The sequence below is a fragment of the Falco rusticolus genome, chromosome 3, assembly GCF_015220075.1.
Source record: "Falco rusticolus isolate bFalRus1 chromosome 3, bFalRus1.pri, whole genome shotgun sequence".
In the NCBI taxonomy this organism is placed as follows: domain Eukaryota; kingdom Metazoa; phylum Chordata; class Aves; order Falconiformes; family Falconidae; genus Falco; species Falco rusticolus.
The window spans coordinates 13,472,475-13,497,397 of record NC_051189.1 but is presented as its reverse complement, the minus strand read 5'-3'; the positions used below and the strand labels follow the sequence as shown (position 1 = coordinate 13,497,397).

Below are 24,923 nucleotides of genomic sequence, written 5' to 3'. Positions count from 1 at the left end.
ACATGGATTTTCTTTTGGAAACCCTGCATTGCATCGCAGAATACTCAAATGCATTACACAAATACATTTTATTCATATATCAGCTTCAAGTTCCTGTGAAGGAACTGGGTCAGCTTCAAGCTGGGTCAGCTTCAAGCTTCAATATATCAGCTTCAAGTTCTCATGAAAATGGTTCACACCAGATGTCATGTTGTCTGGGCAAAGGAAAGCCAGCGACAGCATGCAATTGGTCAGCCCCAGAGACAGGAAACCAAGCAAGGAATCAACATTCCTGTCCCACGCAGGGTTTCATTTATATTCCTCGAGTTCAAGCTTATGCTCAGAGGTGAGATGCACGCTTGTTCCCTCCTCTGACCAAGTATCCCTCTACTATAGCTCCTCCCTATGACAAGCATGCCTGGGCATTTAGTGCTTTCAGTCAGGAAACCTGCTGTCCTCTGACCTTTATCATCTCCAGGCCATCCACTTCTGCAAGAGCTGACCAGTGTGACTGTATGCCCAGGGTGGGTGCCCTTCCTTTACACCGAGTGATGCCAGCACACTGTCTGGCTACGTGCTCCTTTGGATACTGGATTATGCTGAACTGTGCAGTGTCTTCAAGACATCATCAAAGAGAAGGTGAGTGACATTTGAGTGCATCATTGCCACCCGCTCCCCACCTCTCTACTTGATGCCCATGATCAAAGAATCATTTAGGTGGGAAGGGACATCAGGAGGTCTCTAGTCCAAGCCCCCACTCAAAACAAGACAAATAGTGAATTCGGACCAGGCTCTTTAGAGCTCTGCCCAAATGGGTTTTGAAAACCTCCAAGGAGATGCCATAACCTCTCTTAGCCCCTGCTCTACTGTTTAACCATCCTCACCATGAAAAAAAAAATCCTTGGATCCATCCAGCATCCATATTCCAGTGCCTCCCAGAACAGACAAAAAAACTGCATTGTAGCTACACTCATTTGACACTTGCAAGTTTGTCCAGCTGCAAGTTTTCATGAAATCTGCAGAAACTCAGTACTTCTGAGATTACTAGTCATCCTCAAATTGAGTAAAAAGTAGTTGAACACATTGGTCAGACAAACAATGAACTCACAGAACTTTCCTTGGGGCACTAGGTGAAAAACCAGCATATAACAAATGCAAAGAGAGGAAAAGACGTAACTCCATAGGTGTACATTTGCATTTCTCCAACGTATCTGATTGATCACCGCAGCACTCTCGCTAAAAATAAGCACTGAGCAGTATGAATAAAGCATAAGTTAAGTGCACTGAAAGCTGATTCTCAGACAGATATGAAGAAACCGCTGCTGATGTTCTTTTCGAAGGCAGACATTTCATGCGATCTTGCAGGAATAAGAATTAGGTTTAGCCTCACATAGTATTTTTAACATTAATTAAATGCAAGTATGAAATCGCATTCATGTCGTCCATGGTAAGATGAAGACAGTGCCATAGGTGATTAACGATGGATGACTACAAGTGTCATTACAGGAAAATGCCCGCACAAGGAAATAACAGGTACCAAATGGGTTTTTAAGAAAAAGATGCACACAGACTGACGAGTTCCTCTGACTGCTCTCAGGGACGGCCGGCAGTTCAGGACACAGAAGCCACTGGAAGAAGTGCTCTGCCTGAGCTATGCCCCGATGACAGTGGCCAACAATCTTGCCCTCCCCATATGCATGTCAGCAAATGACAAATGCCAGCTCCTGTCCCTGGGAAGGAATAATCCCCGGCAAAGACACAGGCTGGCATGGCCTGGCTGGCAGGAAAGCTTTACTGGCTCTGCTGGAAAGACTCTGGGGTCGTGGTGGGCAGCAGGTGAGACATGAGCTGCAATGTGCCCTGGCAGCAAGGATGGCCAACAGCGTCCTGGGGCACAGCCAGGATATTGAGGGAAATAGTTATTCCCCTCTACTCAGCACCTGTTAAACTACATCCAGGTACTGCATCTCATTTTGGGCCCCCACAACAAGACAGACATTGATAAACTGGAGCAAGTTCAACGGAGGGCCATCAGAATGATCCTGGTCTGGAATGCTTGCCCTCTGAGAAGAGGCTGAGGGAACTGGGCTTCTTCAGCCTGCAGAAGGGAAGGCTTTGGGAGGACATAACGGCAGCCGGCCTGTACCCATGAGGGGGTTTACACTGCAGTGTTGAATTGTTCTGTTCAGCAACAGATTACACCATGGTTTTGGAAAGCTTCACTTCTGCTCAAACACCCTTGCTGGTTTTGACGGGGGTAGAGTGAATTTTCTTCATAGTTGCTGGCATGGGACTGTGTTTTGGATTTGTGCTGGAAACAGTGTTGGTAATTCGGGGATGTTGTAGTTATTGCAGAGCAGTGCTTACATACAGCCATGGCTGCTTCTGCTCCCCACCCCACCCCACTGGCAAGCAGGATGGGGGACACAAGAATTTGTGAGGGGACACCACCAGGACAACTGACCCCAACAGACCTAAGGGATGTTCCATACCATATGGTGTCGTGCTCAGCATAAAAAGTTGGGGGAAGAAGAAGGAAGGGGGGATGTTCAGAGCGATGGCGTTTGTCTTCCCAACTGACTGTTACGCATGATGGAGCCCTGCTTTCCTGGAGATGGCTGAACACCTGCCTGTCACGTGTAGTGATGAATGAATTCCTTGTTTTGCTTTGTTTTGCTTGCGTGCACAGCTTTTGCTTTATTTATTAAACCGTCTTTATCTCAACCCACGAGTTTTCTCACTTTTACTCTTCCAATTCTCTTCCCCTTCCCACCAGTGGGGAGTGAGCGAGCAGCTGCGTGAGGCTTAGCTGCCAGCTGGGGTTAAACCACGACACACTGCGTTGGTCCTTCCCTGCCTGGCACCCCTTCCACTCCCTTATGTGGGTCCATAAACCCACGTGCAATGACCTTCCTGCCCGTGACTTCAGTGTCAGGGCTTGCAGTCTCACCTGTGCAGTGCCAGGTAGAACACGGCCTGAGCTCAGCTGGCATCTCAGCAAGCCACGCAGTGTCAGTATCAAGTGATGATGGGGTTTCAGACCTACACCCCAACAACGAGGCACAGAAAATGCCATGCGACAGAGCTGCTAGTGGATGTGTGAGGAGGGAAGGCAGAGCCAGGGCATCGGAGGCAATGGGGCTGCTCCAGAAGACCTCAGGTGAAATGGTCCTCACTAGCTCCAGCCAAAGGGACTGTCGCAGTCCTGGGGCAGCCAATGCAACGAGGAGAACAACCATGACCCAGGTTGTTCTCACCCGGGTTGCTCTCACCCAAGGGGTTCAGCTCTCACTGAACCCAGTGCATGGCTAAAGGGAGAAGCGTTCCTGCAGCAGAGTGTCGGGAATAGAGACTGTCCACCTACCCCCAGTGGAGAATCTATCCCCAGCTGGATTTGACCTTACCTTCCTGGTCTCCACATCAAAGGGCTCTGGGGTGGGAGTCTTGGCTTTCTGAGGGTCCTCCTGGGGCTGGGAGAGTGCACGTGGGAGGGCGTGGGGTCTGGAAACAGCGAAGTTCATCAGGGGATAAATCCCATTCCTGGTACAGACACAGAGGGAGGACAAACAGCTGAGCCTTGTCCTCATACAGCCCTGGCAAGGGTCAGCTGTGGATGGCCATGGCCCAGAGCAGGGATCTGCACCCACGGAGTGGCTGTGCTGGCAGGTGGGCAGCACGGTGAGGAGGTGGCAGGCCACAGAGCTCCCCTCGCCGTAGCGCTGCAGCCCAGGTTTGCTCGGCCCAGGGGGGAACCGCAGAGGGGGTCACACACAACCAAGTACTGCTGCATTCATGGGATGCTGCAGCACAGTTCCCTGTCCCTGGCTTCATGCTGCCCAGAGAGCTGAGGGCTGAGAGAGACTGGGGGCCAGAGCTGGGCAGAGCTTCAACCCACCTGACGTCTTCTAGGAATTTGTCGAGTTCAAGGAAGGAGACCTCTGAGTACCTGGGAGAGAAACAGGACAGGAAGATTACTGGGGGAGGCAGGAGCGAAGAGCGGTGTGAAGCACTATCATGCCACGACAGCAGGATCACCAGGCCAGATGCAAGTCCCGAGCTCATGGCTATGGTTGCTGTGAAATCCTCACCTCCACTGCGCTCCAGGCCGACCCTCTCTCCGGATCTCTGCCATCACCATGTTGAGGTCCAGTTCCTTTATCTTCTCCTCTACCACATTCTCTGGCATCAGATCTAGGGCAAAGGCAGAAAGGGGCTGTCAGCTGGGAGGTCCCGTAACACGGACTCTGCAGCACAGATCTGCAAATCTTTCTCCCCAGGCTTTTCCACATCCCCAGTTCTGCTGGGGCAGCGATACAAGCTGAAATGGGGCAGGGCAGTCTCATGGTTACTCACACTGGTTGTTGATGAAGCAGTGTGCTGCCAGTAGCTTGAGGGAATGGACCTCAAAGAGAACCCGGTGGAAGAGCAGGTTGTTAGCTGTTGGTCGCTTGTCTGGGTTGAGGGTCAAGCATGACAGAATGAACTCCTGAGGGCCAAAGCACAGGCGTCAACTGGAGGCAAAGCAGGGCATCCCCCTGTTTCATTCCCACCACTTCTAGCCCTGGCTCGCTCTCCCACTCACATTTCCCAGGAAGCAGATTTGAGTGGCTGTTTCGGCCAGCGGGCAGCCGTGGGGCAGGGCAGGCAGTGTACGGAGCCCCCAGGCTGAGGGAAGCCGCAGTGCTCCAAGTGGGCAGCATGCTGCTGGGTACCCACCAAGAGCCCGGCCACAGCACCTCTGCTCCCGGCTTGCTCTCATCGAGGGGGGAGGCTGCAGTGCAAGCCCAGCAAAAGGATGTGGGGGGAACAGGCCGGCATGTATCCTGACATCCAGCCAGGAGCAGCTCTGAGAGCTGCAGCCCGCCAGGAGAGATGGTGCTGAGACTGGAGAAAGGGCAGACTGGGCCAGTGGGAGGGATTCCTGAAAGCTGCAGTATGGGAGGGACGCATCTGCTCATTTCTGCTCATTGATGGCAGAAAAGCAAGATCCTTTGCCTCTTCTGCATGCTCCAGTCTGGGGCCTGCCCTCCGGATCGGCTCTGAGCATTTTCTGTACAGGGATCTGGCTAGGGCTATTTAGAATAGACACAAAGACCAAAACATGATCAGAGGAAGGATGGCAGAGTGGGCACCCCCACAGTGCCCACAGACAGTCTAACCCCTCCAAATCAGCTGCCCCAGAGACCGTCAGAGTGAACAGAGATGCCGTTTGCCCCTCGTGCTGAAGGCTTGACAGAACAAACTCAGGGACACCACGCAAACAAGGGGACTGTTGCATCCAAGGGGGTAGGATTTACTATGGAATGCCTGGGGGAATTCTGAGATCAAACAAGAGAATTCAGGGAGTGTACAAACTTATTACGGGATGTGTAGGAGATTGGCCAAAGGAAGAGGATGGGTCCCCAGGGTTCAGCCAGCTGCACTCACCCGCATGTTGGGATCATCCAGAGAATGTCGTGCCCGCACGATTGCCTCCTCTGAGACTCGTGTGTCCCCATTAGTCTGGATCTCCAGCACTGCCATCTGGGGAAGAAGGAGTGCATTTGTGTCTGCACAAGGCCAAGCCTTGGGCCAGCCCTTAAGGGCTTCCCAAAGGGACACCCCCTGGCAGGGCAGCAGCTGTGGAGCTCCCCACCAGGACACACAGCCCGGCCAGGCTCCTGACCTCCTGGGCTCCCTAGTGCTCCCTGGCCGCTGCATCCCTGCCCTTGGGGCCCATTTTTCGCCTACTGCAGCACTCCAGGCTGCTCACAGGTTCCCAGCAGGGCAGACAGGAGAGGCTGCTCCCTGGGCACTGCGCAGACCAGGACACATTCCAGACAGCACCAAGAGCCCCAGATTCTGCCTGGGCAAGCTACGCTTGGCAGTGCACATCCTTGTGGAGCAGCACGGTTTGTCCCTGCCCCTGTGCCCTCCCTTCCCAGGGCTGTCACAGCCCGATGGAGATGAGGAGGCACCAGCAGAGATGGCCAAGAGGCACCAGCCAAGCACAGAAGAGGTGAGCTAAGCTTGTTATTGCACCCAGAGCAGGGTGGGCCACAGCAGCAAAAAATGTTCTGCTGACTCCAGCAGCAACGTCTCCATCACTGCAAGGGATGCTCAGCTCACAGTCAGATTTGGGAAGGGGCAAGGAGACTCCTCAGGAAGGTCCCCAGGCCACCGCAATCCCCAGCAGGCTCCGCAAGAACAATCCTGCCCTGTAACCAGGGGTCACTGAAGGTTCCCAGGCACTGCAGCCGTCCTGCTCCCTACCTCCAGTGCACACATCCCAAAGGAGAAGATGTCCACAGCAGTCCCATCAGCCTTTTCTGCAAAACCAAGCCAGAACCACATCAAGCCAGCGGTACAGGCCACCACTCAGTTACTCTGGGAACAGCCCTCTGCACCCTGCCTCATCCCTACAGACACCTCTGCCCGCACCCCACTGCCCTCACCCTTGCCCATGCCTGACCTCGCTCTGCCCACACTTCTGCTCACGCCTGCTTCCCCACCCCAGCACACATTTTCTTATGGCTCCCTGCACAACCCTTTCCTATTTATTCCCCTCAAATTTGTGCAAAAAATATTCAAGGTGGGGAACCACATCGAGAGCTTTCACACAGCACAAAGATTCTTTACTCCTTTTTCCCTAATCTTTGTATCATTTTACATGCTTTTAAGTGTTCGTGAGCTTATAGCCGACCTTTTCAGGGCTATTCACGGTCATGCTGAGATCTTGTTCCCAACCAGTAATTACTAATGCACGGTCCATTCCCATGCAGGCACAGCTGTTTTTCCCACGTGCATAGCTCTGCCCTAATCAACACTAAATTTTACCTACAATGTTATCACACAGTCATTTATTATCACATGATCCTGTGTGACTCATGGCCAACAGCTTTAGTTACGAACGCATTGAATAATTCTGTATCGCTGCAAATACATGGCATCCACGCCTTGCACAGGACCCCCCTCCACACCCCTCCGGGCACCTGCGTTGCCTGCACCCCCCCAGCAGTCAGACCCCACACTCACGGCCGTATTCCGGGGGGAAGAAATGCAAATTGCGTAGCTCTTCCCTCTCAATCCTGATGGGGCTTCGCAGGTCGTCTGGGAGGGCTGCGTCAGGGAACGAGAAAGGTCCTGCATCACAGCTCTAAGCTGTTTTCCCAGAGCTGTGAGCACAGATGGGTGCTCCAGGGTAGCAGGGAGTCCTGCGTGCGCTCCTGCCCATGCAGACCACCCGTGGGGCACTCGCTCCCCCAGAGACCCCGCTGCCCCCACAACAGGAGCAGCAATTCCCTAACGGACAAAGGTCCCCTCTGCCTGCAGAGCCCAGGACTGCTGCTCCGTGCTGCAGTGTCTCACTGGTGAGAGATGCCCAGGGCCCACAGGGGAGGAAGGTCAGCCCAGGGACAGGACGGACATGCTGGGGCAGGTGGCAGAGGGACACTCACCATTTGCAAACACCCTGTGCCAGACTGCCGGTCAGCGCCGATCCGGAAGCAGACAAGCGAGAAGGCATGGAGCAGAGGACACAAACAGAAAAGAAGGTAACTCCAAGCTTTGCATGGGTGATCCTCTGAAGGACCCTGCAGCTCTCGCCTCTTCTGCCCAGCTGGAACCCCCTTGGCACACCACCCTGCATGAGCCCCCCGCATCCCTCGGCAGGCAGCCTCCTCCTGCTGACTCTCCTCATCAGCACTTGGAGCCACCGGCCTGCAAGGGTGGCAGCTTCCTACCTGAACCAATCTTTATGAGCCCATTGTGCTGGATGAAAATGGTGTCGCTGGTAAGGTTGCCATGGATGATAGGAGGCTCACAGGAGTGCAGGAAACTGGGGAAGCACAAAGCTGCCCTGAGCACGTTACCTGTGCCCAGCCCAGCGAGAAGCAGGACGGCCAACAGTGCAAGCGATGGCAAGCATACCTGAGAGCAGACAGGATCTGAGTGCACCAGCGCTTCCAGGCCTAGAGCAGAGACCAGAGCTCTCCGTCAGATGAGACGCCCATCAGAGCCCAGCAGCCAGATCAGGTCATTCCTACCTATTACCCAGTGACTGGGGAAATCTGCCCTCCGCTAGCCCTGCAGAGACTGTTACTCAAAGATGAGCCACACGCTGTCCCAGCGACAACAGTCTCCGTTCCAACCCCTGTTCAAAGAACACCATTAAAGCTGAGAACTCATCCTTACCGGCAGACAGAGCTCCCCCGAGCCACAAAACCCCAGTGCGAGCACGGATAGACACATCACGGAAGGCAAAGCTAGGTATGGTTCTGGGGTCCACGTGTATGTTTTTCTCTGTACACACCAACAGCAATTCTCAGCTCTAGGAGTGCCTAACTGCACTGGTGTGACACTGAACTCAAACTTCATGGCAGGGCTTGCAAAGTCAAGCACAGGGCCCCCAGAATGGTCACCCAGCTCCTCAGTCACAGCCAGCCAGGACCTGCCTGCAAAACCATTAGTCAGACCCATACTGAGTGGGTTTGCAGGTGAAACTGGTCCCTTCAACCCAGCAGCAAGCCTGCTGCCCCTCATTGAGGGTGGTGGAGATGCAGGCCTCCTGATGCAGCCCCAGGAACCATCAGCATCACTCAGCTGAACCTCACTGCAGCAGCTTCCAGCAGGTTCCCACCCATGAGGTCGGATCCTGACAGCAGAATCCATTTCTAGGCTGTCCCAGGGATGTTCTGCTCTTGCTCCAGCCCTCACCAAAATGCCATCTCCCTACAGCAGAGAGTCCCTGGGTAACTCAGGGAGCAACGATACACACTTGTTCTGCCTTAGAAGAGACCAGAGACCCTCTCTGTGCCAACGGACACAGAGCTACCCACTTCACCTGAGGACACCCTGTGCATGCTCCCAGGGAACCTACCCTGGCATTCATGGCCTTGTGGTTTTTCTTGGTTTTCTTCAGGAACTGTTTCAGGCTCCCAGAGGACACATATTCTGTGATGAAGATGACCTGGCAGGGAAGAGAGGCATCAGCTTCCCAGCGTCACTGCCCAGCCAGCGCCATGCACAGCCCGTGGGCTGCACCAGCCAGCAGCATGGAGCCTGCACCAGCCCTGCACCCGGGTGAGTGCAGGCTGCTGGCAGCAGTGTGCCGGAGAAGGAAGGGGAGTTCTGGACAGCAGGGTGAGGAGCATTGCTGGGATCCCTGCATGGCTCCCACTGGCATCCTTCCCACATCATGGGGACCCCCAGACATTTTGCCTCCCTGAGACCTCCCTACCCGTGCCTTTGAGTCTTTCACATCCAGCCAGTATTTGTGAAGCTTTACGATGTTGGGGTGATCCACAAGCACCAGCTGCTCGAACATGGTCTTGATCTTCTCCTGCAGGCAGAGAGAGGACAAATGAGGTGGCAGGTCCTGGGATGTTGGCAGGACACCTCCCAGAGCAAGGGAACCTGGGGCTGGGGAGGAGGCTGTGCCCCCGGTCACAGGAAAAGCTGTTTTCGGGGTACAGAGGACACATGGAGCTGTCTTGGAGAAGCCAAGGGAAAGCGCAATGCTACGAAGGGAGGAGTGCAGCGTGACAGGCTGTGATTAGCACTGCTGACTGAAGTGTGCCCACCCAGAAAGGAGCAGCAGGCAGTCCCAGGGCAGTTGGGCACAGTCCCAGCTGGGGAGGGATGGCTTACCTCGTGTGCTTTAAAGGCCTTCTTGTCAGTGAAGAGCAGCTCATTCCACACCACCTCCACACCCTCCTCTGTGTCCATGGCAAGGAAGGTGCTCTGGATGCCTGGCATGTTCCCCTGATTGACCTGTGAGGCACAGGAAGGTGTGAGACAGCCCGGCCACAGGCCTGCCCACCGCTCCCAGCCGCACCGGAGGAACGTGCTGCATGGACATGAGTGGTCCCTGCTATGGCTCCTGTGGAGGAGTCCAGCCCACAGGAGGCTCTGGCCAGGAGATGGTGAGTGGAGCAAACCCCCAGCCCACTGCCTTGGCCTCGGGACCCACCTGCGTGGGAGCTCAGGCATTACAGCAGCCTGCACCCTTCCTCCGGGGTGTGACGGCACAGGGGAGAGCCAGAGATTCAGAGCAGCTCCCCACGCCAGCCCTTCTCAACTCTTGTAGCTCAGTGAGAACTCAGTGGTGACAGTCACCTCCTGGCCCCACTCCTGCATGCAGATGGGGACCCCCACGTGGACCCCACTTCTCAGCAGCCATGGGGGAGCAACCCACACCCACAGCTGATGGTCACACTCACGCTGAACAGAGCAAATCAGAAGTTCTGGGCAAACGAAAGCCATATCATCTCTTTTAATGTCATGAGGAGACTGAGGGCAACCGCCCACATGCCATGGTCTGTCTGATGAGTTCCCATCCCCAGAGGTCACAGAATCATAGAACCATTCAGGTTGGAAAAGACCTTTAAGATCATAAAGGCCAGCTGTTAACCCAGGACTACCAAGTCCACCACTCAACCATGTCCCTCTCCACCCCGTGGAGAGCAGCTCTACAGACATCACCTCTGCAGGCCACATCCAGCACGGACTCAGCCCTGTCCCTGCGCTGGGTCTCTGCTGATTCTGCCTTGAGGGCAGCACCAGATTGCTGGTCCCCAGGCCAGCCAGGACCACTGGGTCCCGCCGCCAGCCCAGGTAAAACCTGCTCAAAAGGCTCCCAGTTCTGATAGAGGCTCAACAGCACAGAGACACCCCAGACCCAAGAGCAGTGGGTCCTGCCTCCCGGCAGCGATGCCTGCTGCATCCCAAACTGCCATCCACACTGGAGTCTGTGCCCTCACTCTCCCCTCACAAAAGCATCACTGCACAGCAGATGCCCTGCAGCCTCGGACCCGTCCCCTCCTTCAGCCCTGGCAGCTTGGACAAAGGCACGGCTGCCCACTCCCATCTGCCTTGCGGCAGCAGCAGCACAGAGCTGCCAGCAGCCAGATGAAAAGAGGGATTGTTCTGCTGCTTCCCGGGGCAGGTACGCAGTGTCCCACCGCCGCCGCTTGGACTACTGCGGCACGGGGCAGCTGTGGGCGCAGGCGCAGGCACCCAGCACCCCCAGCTCATTAGCAGGGGACAGACGGGCAGCTCATGGCCCAGTTCCTGCTGGGGACACACAAAGCACCTCTGTTACTTGTTCTCTCTGCTCACAGGCTCCGTGTGCTCCACACAAAGCCCAGCACGGACAGCCAGTGATGCGGCCAGCTGGCCTCGCTGACCACAGCCTTCCCGGCAAGTCCCAACAGCCTCCCAGGGTTCCCAGTACAAACACAGCCAGCAAAGGAGCACCCAGCAAGGGCACTGCCAGGGCAGCTGCTACCGGGGGTGGTGGGGAGATGGCTCAGCCCTCACCAGGATGCCCCCACGGCAAGGCCATCACATCACACTGTGAACCCCAAGCCGTGGTCGTTCTGGCTGATGTTGCTGGTGGAGAGCAAGGGTGAGCTGTGGCAGGAGGGACTGCATGGCCAAGGGGGAGCAACAGCCTCAGCAGGAGCTCTCGGCAGCTGGCATCAGGCTGGGAATCACTGAATCACAGAATGGTGGGGGTTGGAAGGGACCTCTGGAGACTGTCTAGTCCAACCACTTGCTAAAGCGGGTCCTCCTGGAGCAGGTTGCACAGAGTCACGTCCAGGTGCGTTTTGAATGTCCCCAGAGAAGGAGACCCCCAGCCTCTCTGTGCGGCCTGTCCCCGTGCTCTGTCACCCTCAAGGTAAAGAAATTCTTCCTCATGTTCAGACGGAACCTCCTGTGTTGCGGTTTGTGCCCGTTGCCCCTTGTCCTGTCGCTGGGCACCACTGAGAAGAGCCTGGCCCCGTCCTCTTGACACTCGCCCTTAAGGTATTTGTAGGCATTGGTAAGGTCCCCTCTCAGCCTTCTCCAGGCTAAACCTAGGCAGGTCTCGGTGGAGGCTGTGCCAGGAGCAATGGAGGCCAGGGGCAAGTGCCTGTGCACCATGAGGGTCTGCTGGTCACAGAGCGCTCTATGAAGCTGCTCTTCCACCTCTCCTCAAAAATGCCACTGGAGAATCAGCTCACGACCTTGAGAAAAATCCTGTCCTGAAACCAATGAGTGGCCAGAAATCCAAGAAAAAGGAGTCAAATGGAGAACACAGACCTGAACATCCTTTTGCTTGCCACAAGGACACGTGGGAGCAACAGAGCTCTGCATGGACGTTACTGATGCATGGCTTGAAGGCACAGCTGGGTCTGAAAGCCTCAGGTGTCACCTCCTCATCTGTCACATCACAGGGTCACAACGTTCCTGTGTGCAGATACTAAGCCTACAGCAGGACCCAACCTGCATGGCCACCGCACCCCGCGCCTCCCATCCTCACGCTTGGATGAAACCGGCTGCCTGCCAGCCCCGTCCCGTCCTAGGCAGGCAATGCTGCCTCCCACTTGCTCAGAGCTCAATGTAAGAACAGCTGTGCTGAATCCGACTGGCCGTCTGTCCAAGAGTGACCCACAGCAGAAGTCCAGGGTTGTCCCTCCACCGTAGCCCCCCAGCTTTGAACAACCTTTGAATACTCGGTGAGCCTGAAGTGGTATCCTGGTGCTTAACGCTCTGGACAGTGGATCTGTTGGTATCTGGGAGGCTCCGGTACGTGGTTAGGAGCATCAGACAGGCCCACATGGGAGGAAGCGTTCCCTGTTCCGTGCAGACATGAGCGTGCTCAGTCTTGTGCTGAACAACAGTAAGAATGATACAGAACAGCTGTCTGGCACACTGAGCTCCAAGACTGCATAAATAAATAAATGCTGCATTATAATCACAGAGGTGACTGGGGACAAAAGGAACCAGCCACAGGTCACCTTGATTATCTCACGCCATGCCTTTCAGAGTTCCCGGCAGCTCTGCATGCTGCTAATGGTGGACACCACGTGGAACAGGCAAAACTCCAGAGCCAGACTGGGCAAACTCCCTGCTCAGGCTGCTTCCAGAAAGCCCTTGGCAGGAGCCAAGGCCAGCCTGGCAAGATCACTGGGGACAAGTAAGCAAAGGCTTACAGAAGATCAGATTGCATCTTACAATAAATCACTCCCTTTTGAGCTTTTCACGTCAACAAGGACTGAACAGTCCACAGAAAAAGGCTTAGTGATATAGCTCTGGGGCCTTAGGAGAGCGACTGTTAAGCAAGGAAGGCATGGGTCTGGAGAGCAATGGACAGGCATGTCTGCTGCCACTGGCATTTAGACCCAATTTGGAGAGAAAATAATGACAAAGTGGGTTGTTACCTTTCTCGGGTCGCTCTAGGAGACTGGGAAAAAGGCATGGCCATGGCACCTGGAGAAGAGGGTACTCTGCCAGTCCTCTGCTCCTCCCCTGACACCCACACTCACATCCTCAGGACAAGCATGTGCTGGCCCCATTTCTCGGCAGGGTCATCTCGCTGCCCTCCAGTGCCCCCTGAAAAGCATCCCTCCATGCCATCTGGACCAGCACATCCTAGCCACCCATGGGACACTGAGCAGTCCCAGAGGCCTCCTTTGCTGGTGGCAGTGCTCCCAGGACCTCAGCATGGGAGCAGGATTGGGGTAGGCAGCTTCTGGGTGAGGGAAGCAGTCCAGCCCCTAGCACAGCCATGGGGACCAACCACCGGGCACTCTCCCATTCCTGAGCAGCCACCTCGCATCCTCACCCCCAGCACAGACGTATTTCTTCTGCACCCACTCTCCTCTCTGCCCTCCTGCCTGCCATAGGCAGGCAAAGCACCCAGTGGGGCTCCAACCCAGTGGGCTGTCCCTCTGCGAGGGAGGCCAGTTCCTGCCTGCAGGTGCTTTACCCAAATAATTTCCAAAGTTGGGTACAAGTTTATGGCTGTGTCTTCAAAGCAGCCCAGCGGGCAAAGCCTCAGCCCTTGCCTTGATTCATGCCAAGCAGTGGCAGGGTCACGTTACCAGCCCTGACTCCCCCGACCATCAGCACCACTGAAGAGCACATGCAGACCCTGCCTGGAAACCCATGTCTGGATCGAGGACCTTACTGCGCAGAGGAAGGATAACCTGGAGGTTGCTCAGAAACAAGGCAAAGGCACTGAAAAAGTTCCCTCTGCCTGGTTTGGCAGGGGCTGCTGGGGAAACACAAGTGCAGGCTCTGCCACCGGCCGGGGCAAACACCGGCAGGGAGGCGGCTGCCCCAGGCTCTGCAGGAGGGATGTGCTGGAGGGCAAGAGCAAAGGGGCAGGCAGGCTGGGAAGGGGGTGCCAGGCAGGAGGCTGCAGGGGTGAGCAGTGGGACAGTGACCCTCACCCTCCATTCCTGCAGGGTGCCTTTGCCCCCGCAGAGCTGCCAGTGCCGCAGCGGGGGGGGGGGGGGGGGGTGAGATGCAAAGCAGCAGTGGGTAAGGGGAGGGAAACAATATGCGCGCTCCGGAAAGCCAACTGCATCCTGGGCTGCATCACCAACAGCGTGGCCAGCAGGTGGAGGGAGGTGATGTTCCACTCTTCTGAGACCTCACCTGCAGTATTATCGCATTTAGCTCTGGGGTCCCCAGCATAAAAAGGACACGGACCTGTTGGAGTGAGTCCAGAGCAGATCACGCAGATGCTCAGGGGGCTGGAGCACCTCTCCTACGGGGACAGGCTGAGAGAGCTGGGGTGGTTCAGCCTGGAGTAGAGCTGGCTCTGGGGAGACCTTAGAGCACCTCCCAGCACCTAAAGAGAGCTGGAGAGAGACTTTGTACAAGGGCCTGTAGTGATAGGACAAGGGGGGAACGGCTTTAAACTAAAAGACAGTAGATTTAGGTCAGATATCAGGAAGAACTTCTTTACTGTGAGGGTGGTGAGACACCAGAACAGGTTGCCCAGAGAAGCTGTGGATGTCCCATCCCTGGCAGTGCTCAAGGCCAGGCTGGACGGGGCTCGGAGCAACCTGGTCTGGTGAAAGGTGTCCCTGCCCATGGCAGGGGGGTTGGAACTGGATAGTCTTTAATGTCCCTTCCAAAGCAAACCATTCTGTGATTCTACGATTCTATGAAATAGTATGTTTCCTTCCCACACCCTGGGCCATAACCATCCCAAGAAAGACCATATTAACAGAGACACAAAAGGGCTGTTAAAGAGGCCACCAGAAGACATCTGACCAGGCTGGAGGGTAGACCAGGAGGCTGACCCAAAGCCTCTGAGCATCCTGAACCTGGAAGAAAGAGGACCAAACCTCCTCAGGGCTTTTCTGGACTAGTACTGAGCCAGAGGACCAGAGGAAAGATGAAGTTTTGGGAGCCAAAAGCCCATGAACAGGCACAAGAGCAAGGCCACTACCAGCACTCTGTACACTTGCCCTGTCCATACTGGAGCCAAGTTTCCTTCCCAAGTTGGTGGCCAGCTTCTGCCTGCTTGAGCCACTCCATGTGGGATGGAGCCCTTCCCCACCCACCGCAGGCTGGCAGCAGCCCTGTGAGCACCCGTGGCCCTGCCACCTGCCTGTGGGCTTCCGAGTCATCCCTGGTGCAGCAGCCATCACTCTGGGTGCTGTGGATGGCCCTGGAGACAGGCAGCCAGGACATAAGAAACCACTGTCTGAAGGACACAGGGCAAAGCCCAAGAGACACCCAAAGGGAGAGCCAAGCAAGAAGGACGAGTGACTAGCTGGATTGCAGGCCCCCAGGCTCTCCGGGCTCGCTGAGACCAGCCGTGCCGTGCTGGTAAGAGCACCAGGACCCACCTGGTCACACAGTGACAGCAGACGTGTTGGATGCTACAAGTCACAACTGGCATGCGCCTCTGTCAGGGGAGCAGTGCCCATACTGCGCTGCCACAGAGCAGAAACCCCTGGTTGCTGGTAATGACAGGAGGGCTAGCAGGACCCGAGGGTGGTGATGCTCACTGCATGCACAATTTACCTGCCTCCTCATGATACCATGACATTTTATCCCTTTTGGTGCCGGGAACTGGCAGGATTTGCTGAGGCCACAAGGCTGAGCAGGGAACACGTCGTGCCTGGGAGAGCACTTTTGCAGTTAAATCCCAGCGTAGCCCTCCGCTCCAGTATCTCATAAGCCTGGGCAACAGTAAAGGCTGTGTCTGGGTTTCTCAAGGGACTTCTGTTCAGGTTGCAGCTAGCAAGGAGGTGCTGCTAAGGCACAGGGACACACCTTAGGCAGCAGAGACTGTTCTCTCAGAGCAATGTGTGCAAGAAGCAGAGATGGAGGAGTGTGTCCCTGCTAGGACTCTCTTTCCAGCCCGCTGCCTGAAGCTGGGGTCCTCTTGCCTTCTCCAAACCATACATTCCCTGGTCCTGACAGAGGCTGCACTCCCCTCTCCAGCACCCCATGCTATGGCCCCATGCAGGGCAGGGGTGACTGTTGCAACATGGAAATATTTTTTTAAAACTTGTGAAAGGAGAAAAAAAAAAGCTAAGAGGGCTGAGCCCCCCCTCTGACACCTCTCCTGCTCCCTTCAGCTTATCAAGGGACAGGGAGAGCAAACAGCAGTGGCAGGCAGCGCTGCGCAGGTCCCGTGGGAGCAGAGGCGTGCAGGCAGTGGGCAGCCAGGGAGTGAGTGGGACTTATCCATGGTCCCACCAAGCACTTGTTGTTTTGTGGGTGAAGAGCTGATATATCCCACCCTCCTGAGCTGGGAGCACTCTGCCCAGGGTCTCAGACAGCAGCATGGCTCCAAGCCCTTGGCTTCCTGGGCCCCATTTCAAGCATCAGAAGTGCCACAAACAGCCTTTTTGTCCCTAGGGAGGAGCCTGGGGCCAGCAGCACCCCAAGCCATCACAGAGCAATCTGCTCCTGAGCCTGGCTGAGCCGCTGGCTAGATTTCACCTTGTGGCAGGTATGCCAAAGGTTGTGACAGTAGAGCTAGCTGGAGGACATCCACCCATACTGCTATCTGCAGTCCACAGCAAAACAACAGATCAAGCCTACAATGTCCTGTGACTCTGCAGGAGCAGGACGAGGGCTCTGCGATGCCAGATAAACCTGTTCTGTCTCTATGATCCTGTTACACAATTAGCAGGTGAAGGGAACACATGAGATGGAAAATATTTTGATTCCAGTGAAGCATTTGATCCTACCTCTCATAAAAACATATTCTCAGCACTAATTCAAACCAGCACGGATACAAGGCTAATACACTGTCAGCTGAAGAGATCTAGCTAGCCGAGCCAGGATGGTGATTTGCCTCTTAGAGAGCTGGGTGACAATGGCACAGGTCAGGGCGAGCTCTGCTGTGGTTTAACATCAGTGCAATCACGGAGAGAAGTGAGGCAGGTACAGGTGAATGGCACATGTTGTGGACCACGCTGGAGGAGCAGTGAAGCTCAAAGAGGAGAGAAGGAGCAGAGCTATGGGCAGAAAACAGAAGTGTCAGGAAAAATAACCAGGTGCCCGGCTGCACTGCAGGCAGGGGAGACTGAGGGAGGGAAACAGACTCATGGCCAACATGGCAGGATGTGCAGCGGCAGAGCTCTCCCATCCCAGGGCATGAGGGGCACCCACTTTACCCAGCCCTTTTCCATGAGCTCTCCCTATCCATCCCCAGGAGATCCCTTGCCTGTCAGCAACAGCAGGGAGGTCATTGTTTAATACCTGTGGATAGGGAGAGGAAGCCTCTCCCAGCAGGATCTGGAGCAAGCCTCCTCAGAACTTCAGCCACTGGCCAGCCTGTCCCCTCTGCCTGTGGGAGGGAGGGCTGGAAGCCATTCCTTTCTCTCCATACCCATGGCTGCCCTTGCCTCTTGCCCAGCAGCTGCCACAGCAAACACTGTGATCCCTGTACTCCTTCCACTGCTGAGAAAAAGGGACAGAAGAGTATTTTTCCACTGCCCAGATAAAGGTCAGGGGAGATCCTGCATGCTGAAGGCAATACAAGTGTTGTTATTTCCTGGGCAGAAGACATACCATTGCACACACCCCTGGCCTGCGGATGGGGCTGCTCCAGAAACGTCCTGGCAGGAAGCCGGACCCCAGGGAGATGTTTGCTTTACCCCCAAGGCACTACACGCCCCTGGGAAGGAGACGTGAGCCTGTGGTCAGCCGAAGCTGAGCACTGCCCAGCCCAGGCAGCTTTGCTCCCTGGCAAAACCATACCTCGGAAATTCACTGGCAGTGTCACTGAAACCTGGGACATGCGGCCAGCAGCCCAGCAGGTTTGCAGCAGGAGTTAGAGAAGGCTCTGCAGAATACAGCAGGAAATGAAAGGATCCCCCCCGCCAGCCTGCACCTGGGCACCGGGCAGGCGAGCAGACCCCAGCGACATCAGGGTGGGAGGTGGGAGCAGGAGGTGCCCAAGGACAGGTTGGCCATGCAGTACCTCATCCTGATGCTGCAGGCCCCCAGTGCCCACCAGTCTAAACTGGGAACAAATGCCCTGGGATGAGCTTTGCAGTGCTTATCCAGAAAGAATGGGCTGCGTTGGCTCGCCATCCAAGCCCAGCTGGAAAACAACAAACAGCAACCCCTTATGAGTCAGGCAGGTCACCAGCGACCAGTACGAATTAGACCAGTTAACAGGATTTTGGTGTGATTTACCCTGTTGACTGCACCAGGAGAGAGATTTGCCCTCCTGCTGTGTTGGCACAGAGCAAACCCAGGCTGAACAGCTAAGCTGTCAGCAGTGCAGTTTCAATGAAAGCTAACAAAACCCACCTTGCTGACCAGTATCTGATTGCTATGGGGGAATGCTAAAACACTGCCTTTCACGTGATTACTGTCAAATGCTAACTTGTCCGGTGGAAGAGCCAACCAATGAGCATTCAGTCATCTTTTAACCCATTTTGTAACGTGACTGTGGGACACCCCCTTTGCCCCAGTAGTAAAACATAAAAGCCTCTGGGACCTGTGCTTGTTCTCTGGTTATATCAAAGGAGGAAGGAGACAAGAGACACAAAATGTGTGTGAGCCTGCAAGTCTCATATACAATGTCTGACCACTGTAAACAAAAATACCTGCATGGGAAAACAAATGAAAGGGCAAAAAAAGCTTGGTTAAAAACAAGAAAGGGAACACAAAACATGGGGAATGGTGGTATTTGTAATACTTCTCTTTTGTGTCTAGTTTGGAGGGAGCACAGAAGGAGCAGCCTGGGAAATGCTGAGCTGCATGCATTCGTGGACACGGTGGAGGGGCTAGAGCAGACAGGTAGTGCCTTAGAAGCTGCTGCCCAGGAGCAACGAGCTGCAAACAGAATGGCATTCTTGTGGAGCATATGAATGGGAATAGAAGAGCATGTTACCACATGAAAAAGAACAAGTTTCTGCACTAACCTTTACCACTCAGCTGACGTCACCTCCCTCCCCAGCAGTGAGAACAAGGCAGAGGATTGTTATGACCGGGTAAGATGATGAAGGATTAAAGGATCCTTGAAACAGAGAAAGTAGCACAGGGAGCGAACCTGAAGCAAAAGGCAAAACAGTCCCTGCACATTGCCCCCACAAACTAGAAGGGTAACGAGGAGGACACTAAATCTAGCATGCAAAGTTTTGTTTGTTTCCAGATCCACAGAATACACGCCGAGAAGAGGACTTCACTATCTGCTTCGAGCAAAGTTTCTCTATTGGTGAATTATGCCACCTTAGTTCAACCAATTTCACGTTGCTTTCACAAATGTCCTCAATTAAAACCATCTGGGGTGCCCCACCTCCTGTTTGGAACACAGAGCAAAGCCTTAGGATATTAACCTGCCTGACAACTGAGGTCGGTGGGTTCACAAGTAAACTCATCCTGGAAAACTAAACAACAGCAAACAAAAGCCATAAAACTAGTAAGAGGTAGAAAAAAAATAGATGGCATGAAAAGAAAGAGCCAAGTCCTTCAGCTGATCCCCTTTGCTCTGGAAAAGCACTTCACAACAAAACACACTTCAAGTCCTAGTCTCCTGGGAGGGCTGGCAACAAAGCAGCTTTTAAAAATAACTCTGGTGGCAAATATTAAATACTTGGATGCTTTCCAAATAATCTATCACAGAACCAGCTATCTTTACTGCAAACTGCAAATACAATTAATACCTAAAAAAAGGGAAACCCCTTGCTTCTCGGTGTGTTCAAATGCTTAGATTATTTTTCCATATTTTGTTTTAATTTTCTGATCTGTGGGAACCTATAGCAACACTTCAAAATCTCCCCTTCTTGCAGATTTTTTAATATCACTTTCTTTTCTTTAAATTCTGCTTCAGCATTGCTTCACTTTCTTGCTATTATTGTTTCCCTTCTTCCTTTCTTTCATCCTGCTGGTTTTAGAACTTAAAGCTCATAGTTCAAGGGCTCTGTACCACTATACATTCAGTCATTAACCCCTTTACTACACAAGGTGACCAAAAGGGGAGCAATGGACGATTTCAAGCAAAAATGCAACCAACCCTGGTTTAGCCATCAGCAGCTGCACTGGAGCTGCCAGCATCGCAAAGCAGAACGCCGTGTCAGAAGCAATGGCAGAGTTACAAGCAGAGAAGCAACTCTAAAATGTGGTCCTGCGAACCACAGCTGAGCTTTGCCGCAGCAAGCACATGCTCTCACCCAAAGGGAAAGGGCCCTGAGGAATATCAAAGGCAACCCAGAGCGTGCAGGGAGCACCATGGGCAGAACTGACAGGTGGGACACCTGGAGATGGACAGGACAGATGCTGGAGAGGTTGTTGAAATAATGGCCTGGACGTGGTGCAGTGGTACCACTGCTTGTGAACCTCACAGTCAACAAGTATCTACTGGTCATAACAGTCCCCCTTCCAAATGGGTAAAGGATTTGCAAAAGCAAAGCAGCATGGATAAAAACAGTTTGATCTGAGTAACGAGGTACTAGGGTTCATTCAGGAAACTGTATTCAGACAAAGAAAGTTGCAAAACTTTTAACATAAGCAGTAAACCAAGTTTCTTGTTCATTGCTACTCTTACTCCACAGGGTGGGTGGAAAAAGTAGATGAAGTCATCAAACCAACACTGAAAAAAAATATATCTTCCTACATGGAAAAGTCTACAACAGCAGCATTCCTCTGCTGCACTTTCACACTAATAGCAGGGAGAGAAATGGAAGAGGCAGAACATGGATTGTGCTGACATTGAACAGGAAGAATTCACATGACTGTTTCTTCACAAAGGTTGCAGAGATAATTTAAATGCTTTTGGTTGTGGAAATCTGTGGCTTCATCATGAATATATGCATCATAAATAGGCAAAGGAAGTTGTGAAGTGTTTTTTTCTTTGGTGGGCATGGCCAGACCCAGCGCAGCATTAAGATCACAGCACATTTTAGCTGTTGCGTCCATATGTGGTTTAATAATGCACAGTAGGGTCATAAGCCGCTGCTCTGCGTTCTCCCACTGGAGTACGGGTACAATAGTTGTGCAAAAACAAAGGTGTAGTCCTTGTGTACATGTAATTAATGCATACACATTAGCAATTTATCATAACCTGCTTCAAACCTGTACTACTGAGCATCATGGTTTAAGCGTTAAAACGCTGAATGGGGTGCTTGCCTCTGCCCACTTCAGCTCTCCAGGCTCCAGACACTGCTCCAAGACATGTGCCTTGGCTCTCTCTGCCTGCTGCAGAGATGGTAGGTCACAGGCAGCTCTCCCACCTCTCTGGACCCATTCTCAAAACAGCAAGACAATAGGTCAAGTGATCCCACACAGGACTCGACTGTGTTCTGACAAAAGCAAATTGAGGAGAATAAATAATCATAACGAATCATCAGGATAGTGAGGGAAAATCCCCATTGGTAAGAGTACCTGAATAGCTTACGGCAATCGGAGTGTGGTTAAATGGAATGGCTGTTCATCAATGTTGGAAGATAACCATATTGACAGCTTACAGACAGCAAACGGTGTTCTTTCTTCCTGGTACGTAACTGAGCATCTATGAATTTGCAACAAACTAGTCTCTTACAAAAACTTCCTTCACTTTGCAATTTAGGCAGCACTATCACTTCCCTGTTCAAGTTCACATGCATTTTGTCATGGCAGCTGTACAGAACCTGAGCCCTGAGCCCTGTGCTTGCTAACAGGCCACTCTCCTTTGGGTCCATCACCTGAACGCTTGTGTCCTCAGAGGGATGCATCCCTGCCTCACCACGGCAACACGAGCCTGGTGAGCAGTCAGCAAGTCTTTTATGTTGCCAAAGATGGGATTGCAGCGCTGCAACTCACCACCGTGATGTGCAGTATCACCAACCACCTGCCACTGCCTGCTGTCCTGCAGCGGTCAGGAAAGGCCAGTCCACCCTTCCCACCTCTCCGGCATGAAAAACTCCCTGCAGACAGAGAGTATGGCACAGCAGCCAATTACCAAAACATCTGTGTGGAAATGTCATGGCTGGGGCTGCGCTCCACGTTTGTTTCTACTTCTCCCACACACTGCACAGGGGGACAAACCTCCAAGGGCCAGTTCCAGACACTGCCACACCACTCCAGAAAACTCCCTTGTCAAAATTAAATGTTAAAATACTCATCGTTAAATGTCACCATTAAGTCAAAATAGCTGGAGGTTGTTCAAATCAGAAATGAGCTCCAAGTCGTTCCTTTGCCAAGGACAACGAGGGGTTTCAGGCTGTTTTGGTAGGTCATGGACTAACACAGATGATCCAAGAACTGTCTGAAAAAAGATCATGCAACTACAGGTCAGATGCAATTAAATTACAGGCCTTATCCAGCACCTACACCAAACCTTTCCACCCTGATGCTTGTTTCCAACATACAGTGGAGGTCATTTTAATTACAGGAGCACCAGGGTATTCTCAGCTAAAAAACTATTTTCCACACAGCCTTCCTCACCTCTTCAGCTGTCCTGCAGAGCCACCCTGGCAGAGAGACCACGAGAGAGGCAGAGGTGTGTCCGTCAGCTGTGCCTGTACCTGCGGCACGGAGGGCACACTGCAACACCCACACCAGCAGCTGAAGCTGTCAGATGTGGGGCACAGACAGAGGGATGGCTGATGATGGATGCTGGCAAAGCCCATCCCAAAAAATATCAAGGAAACAACACAAGACAAAGATACAGCTGGCTCCAACACCTTGGATGTGCCACATGGGTGGGATCCGATACTCCAGGAGCATCAAGAAGTAGCAGGGGAAGAAGCCACGGGATTTTGAACATGGTGTCAGGTCCTGGCACTCACCACATGGCACGCACACCATGGGACAAGGCTCAGGCACCAGCCATGCGGCACGTACACCCCGATGCAAGGCTCTGATGTAGAGAAGATGTCGGGCAGAGGTGGTAAGGTAGTAAGAAAGGAGATTGAAGGGTGATGTTGGGGTGTGGAAGCACCAGAAAGCACAGAGGGACACAAGAAGGGCAGGTGCTCATGGCATTAGTAGGTTATCAAGATCTCAGCAAAGCCCAGACTGGGAAAACAGCCTAAAATACAGGCAGCCTGCAGCCAGAGTAGAGCACTATGGACTACCTACAGGTCCTTAACAGGTGGTGGTGGGAAGATAAAGAACAGGATTGGCCTTAGGATGGGCCCTTTTACCCTTTGGGAGCCGACAGTGCCTGTGATGCCTGTCTATGTGTGCTGTCCCACCCTGGCCTGCGGCCAGGATTTATACCCTGCCTTTGGTCCCTGTTCCTGGGTGCCCTGACAGAGACAGGGAGATTCAGCCTCCACTTTCGGGGTAGATGGCCATTACACTGATATGGGGGACACATCTGGAGGAGAGAGGGCAGTGGGTGATGATAGGAGCACGACAAAACCGTGGTGGACATGCTGCAGGACGGCTGTGCTGAGCTCCTGGGCTAGAAAGATAAGCTGAAATGGTCCAAACCCCATGTTTGGAGAGGAGGAACTGGGTCCTCCAGCCCTAGAGGCAGGGATGCAGGGGCCAGCCCCCACCACCGCCGTGCCCTGCGATGTTCCCGGCAAGTCCTCATTCCCACAGGAGCTGCCTGGCCAGCGACCCGTGGTTACCGGTACCCCCGTCTCCCGCCTGGGCCCTGGGGGAACGGCCCGGCTCCCCGCACGGGGACAGCCCGCAATGGGGCACGGTGAGCCCGGCTCCCCGCACCGGGACAGCCCGCACCGGGGCACCCGCGCCTCCGGCCGCTCCCCGCCGTTCGTTCCCCGCCCCGGAGCAGCTCCCCGCATCGGCCTCCGGCCGCGGCCACCCCACTCGCCCTGGGCACCCGCGGGCGCCGACCGAGTCTCGGCAGGGCTGCCCGTGCCCGGGGCCCCGCCGGAGCCGGCCGCGGCGGCAGCGGCGGCAGCAGCAGCAGCGGCGGCAGCAGCAGCAGCAGCAGCAGCATCCGTCCCGCAGCGCCCACCTGCTCCCGGCGCTTCTGCCAGCGCCCGCAGGGGCTCTCCTCCAGGATCTCGCTCTCCTCCTCGCTCTCCTCCTCCTTCTCCTGCGCCAGCCGCGCGTCCGGCTCCGGCACCGCCATCCCCGCGCCGCGCCGTGTCGAGCCGAGCCGTACCGAGCCGAGCCGCGCCGCGCCGCGCCGCGCCGCGCCGAGCCGAGCCGAGCCGAGCCGAGCCGAGCCGAGCCGTGCCGAGCCGAGTCGTGCCGCGGGCTGACAGCGCCGCGCCGGGCCGGCCCGGGCTCGGCCCGCCCCACTCCGGACGTGCGGCCGCTCACGGCCCGCCCCGCCAGGAGGGGCCCCGGGCAGGCCCCGCACCCCCCCGGCCCCGGGGATGGGCCACCGGGACCTCGCGGCCGCAACGCCCCCGCGGGGCCCGGCGCTTCCGTCCCGCACCCCTCGGCTGCTCCCCGCACCTGCACCCTGCCCAGAGGCGGGGGCGCCGGGGCTTGTCCCGCCCGCCCCGCAGCCCCGGTTGCCGGGCCTGAGCCACCTGCCTGTCCCACCTCCGATGCCTGGCCATCTTCTCCCCCCGGCCTCCCTCCAGGCATCTGCCGCCCTTCCAGCTCCCTCCCGGCGGGGTCTCCGAGTCCCCCCGCCCCAGCAGCCCTTCCTTTTATTGTCACCTTCTCGCCATCTCCCCCCCAGAGCCGCTGCTGGGTGCTGGGGCTGCACCTCCTGCCTGGGCTCCCCTGCCCACCCAGAAAGTGCTTCACCAGCTCTGAGCAAGAAGTCTTACAGATGTTTTCATTCCTCCAGAAAGTTT

At 54.7% G+C, this 24,923-nt stretch overlaps 1 protein-coding gene across 5 annotated transcripts in view; it reads right to left on the bottom strand.

Moving 5' to 3' along the window:
• NRBP2 (nuclear receptor binding protein 2) overlaps positions 1–24,923 on the bottom strand; it is a 30,107-nt gene extending 5,184 nt beyond the window's left edge. Inside the window, exons 1-15 of one of the 5 annotated variants that reach the window (XM_037381293.1) lie at positions 24,125–24,330; positions 22,327–22,456; positions 9,607–9,729; positions 9,197–9,298; positions 8,837–8,926; positions 7,888–7,928; positions 7,701–7,795; positions 7,416–7,439; positions 6,994–7,077; positions 6,232–6,287; positions 5,407–5,502; positions 4,333–4,465; positions 4,068–4,170; positions 3,875–3,925; positions 3,384–3,519 (exon numbers count right to left, since the gene is read on the bottom strand). In XM_037381293.1, the coding sequence (XP_037237190.1) occupies positions 3,384–3,519; positions 3,875–3,925; positions 4,068–4,170; positions 4,333–4,465; positions 5,407–5,502; positions 6,232–6,287; positions 6,994–7,077; positions 7,416–7,439; positions 7,701–7,795; positions 7,888–7,928; positions 8,837–8,926; positions 9,197–9,298; positions 9,607–9,729; positions 22,327–22,329 (1,137 nt within the window). In that variant the 5' untranslated portion in view covers positions 22,330–22,456; positions 24,125–24,330. Of the gene's footprint in view, positions 1–3,383; positions 3,520–3,874; positions 3,926–4,067; positions 4,171–4,332; positions 4,466–5,406; positions 5,503–6,231; positions 6,288–6,993; positions 7,078–7,415; positions 7,440–7,700; positions 7,796–7,887; positions 7,929–8,836; positions 8,927–9,196; positions 9,299–9,606; positions 9,730–22,326; positions 22,457–24,124; positions 24,332–24,896 lie in introns of those variants that run through there. The other 4 variants (XM_037381292.1, XM_037381291.1, XM_037381294.1 and 1 more) reach the window with 4 other exon arrangements.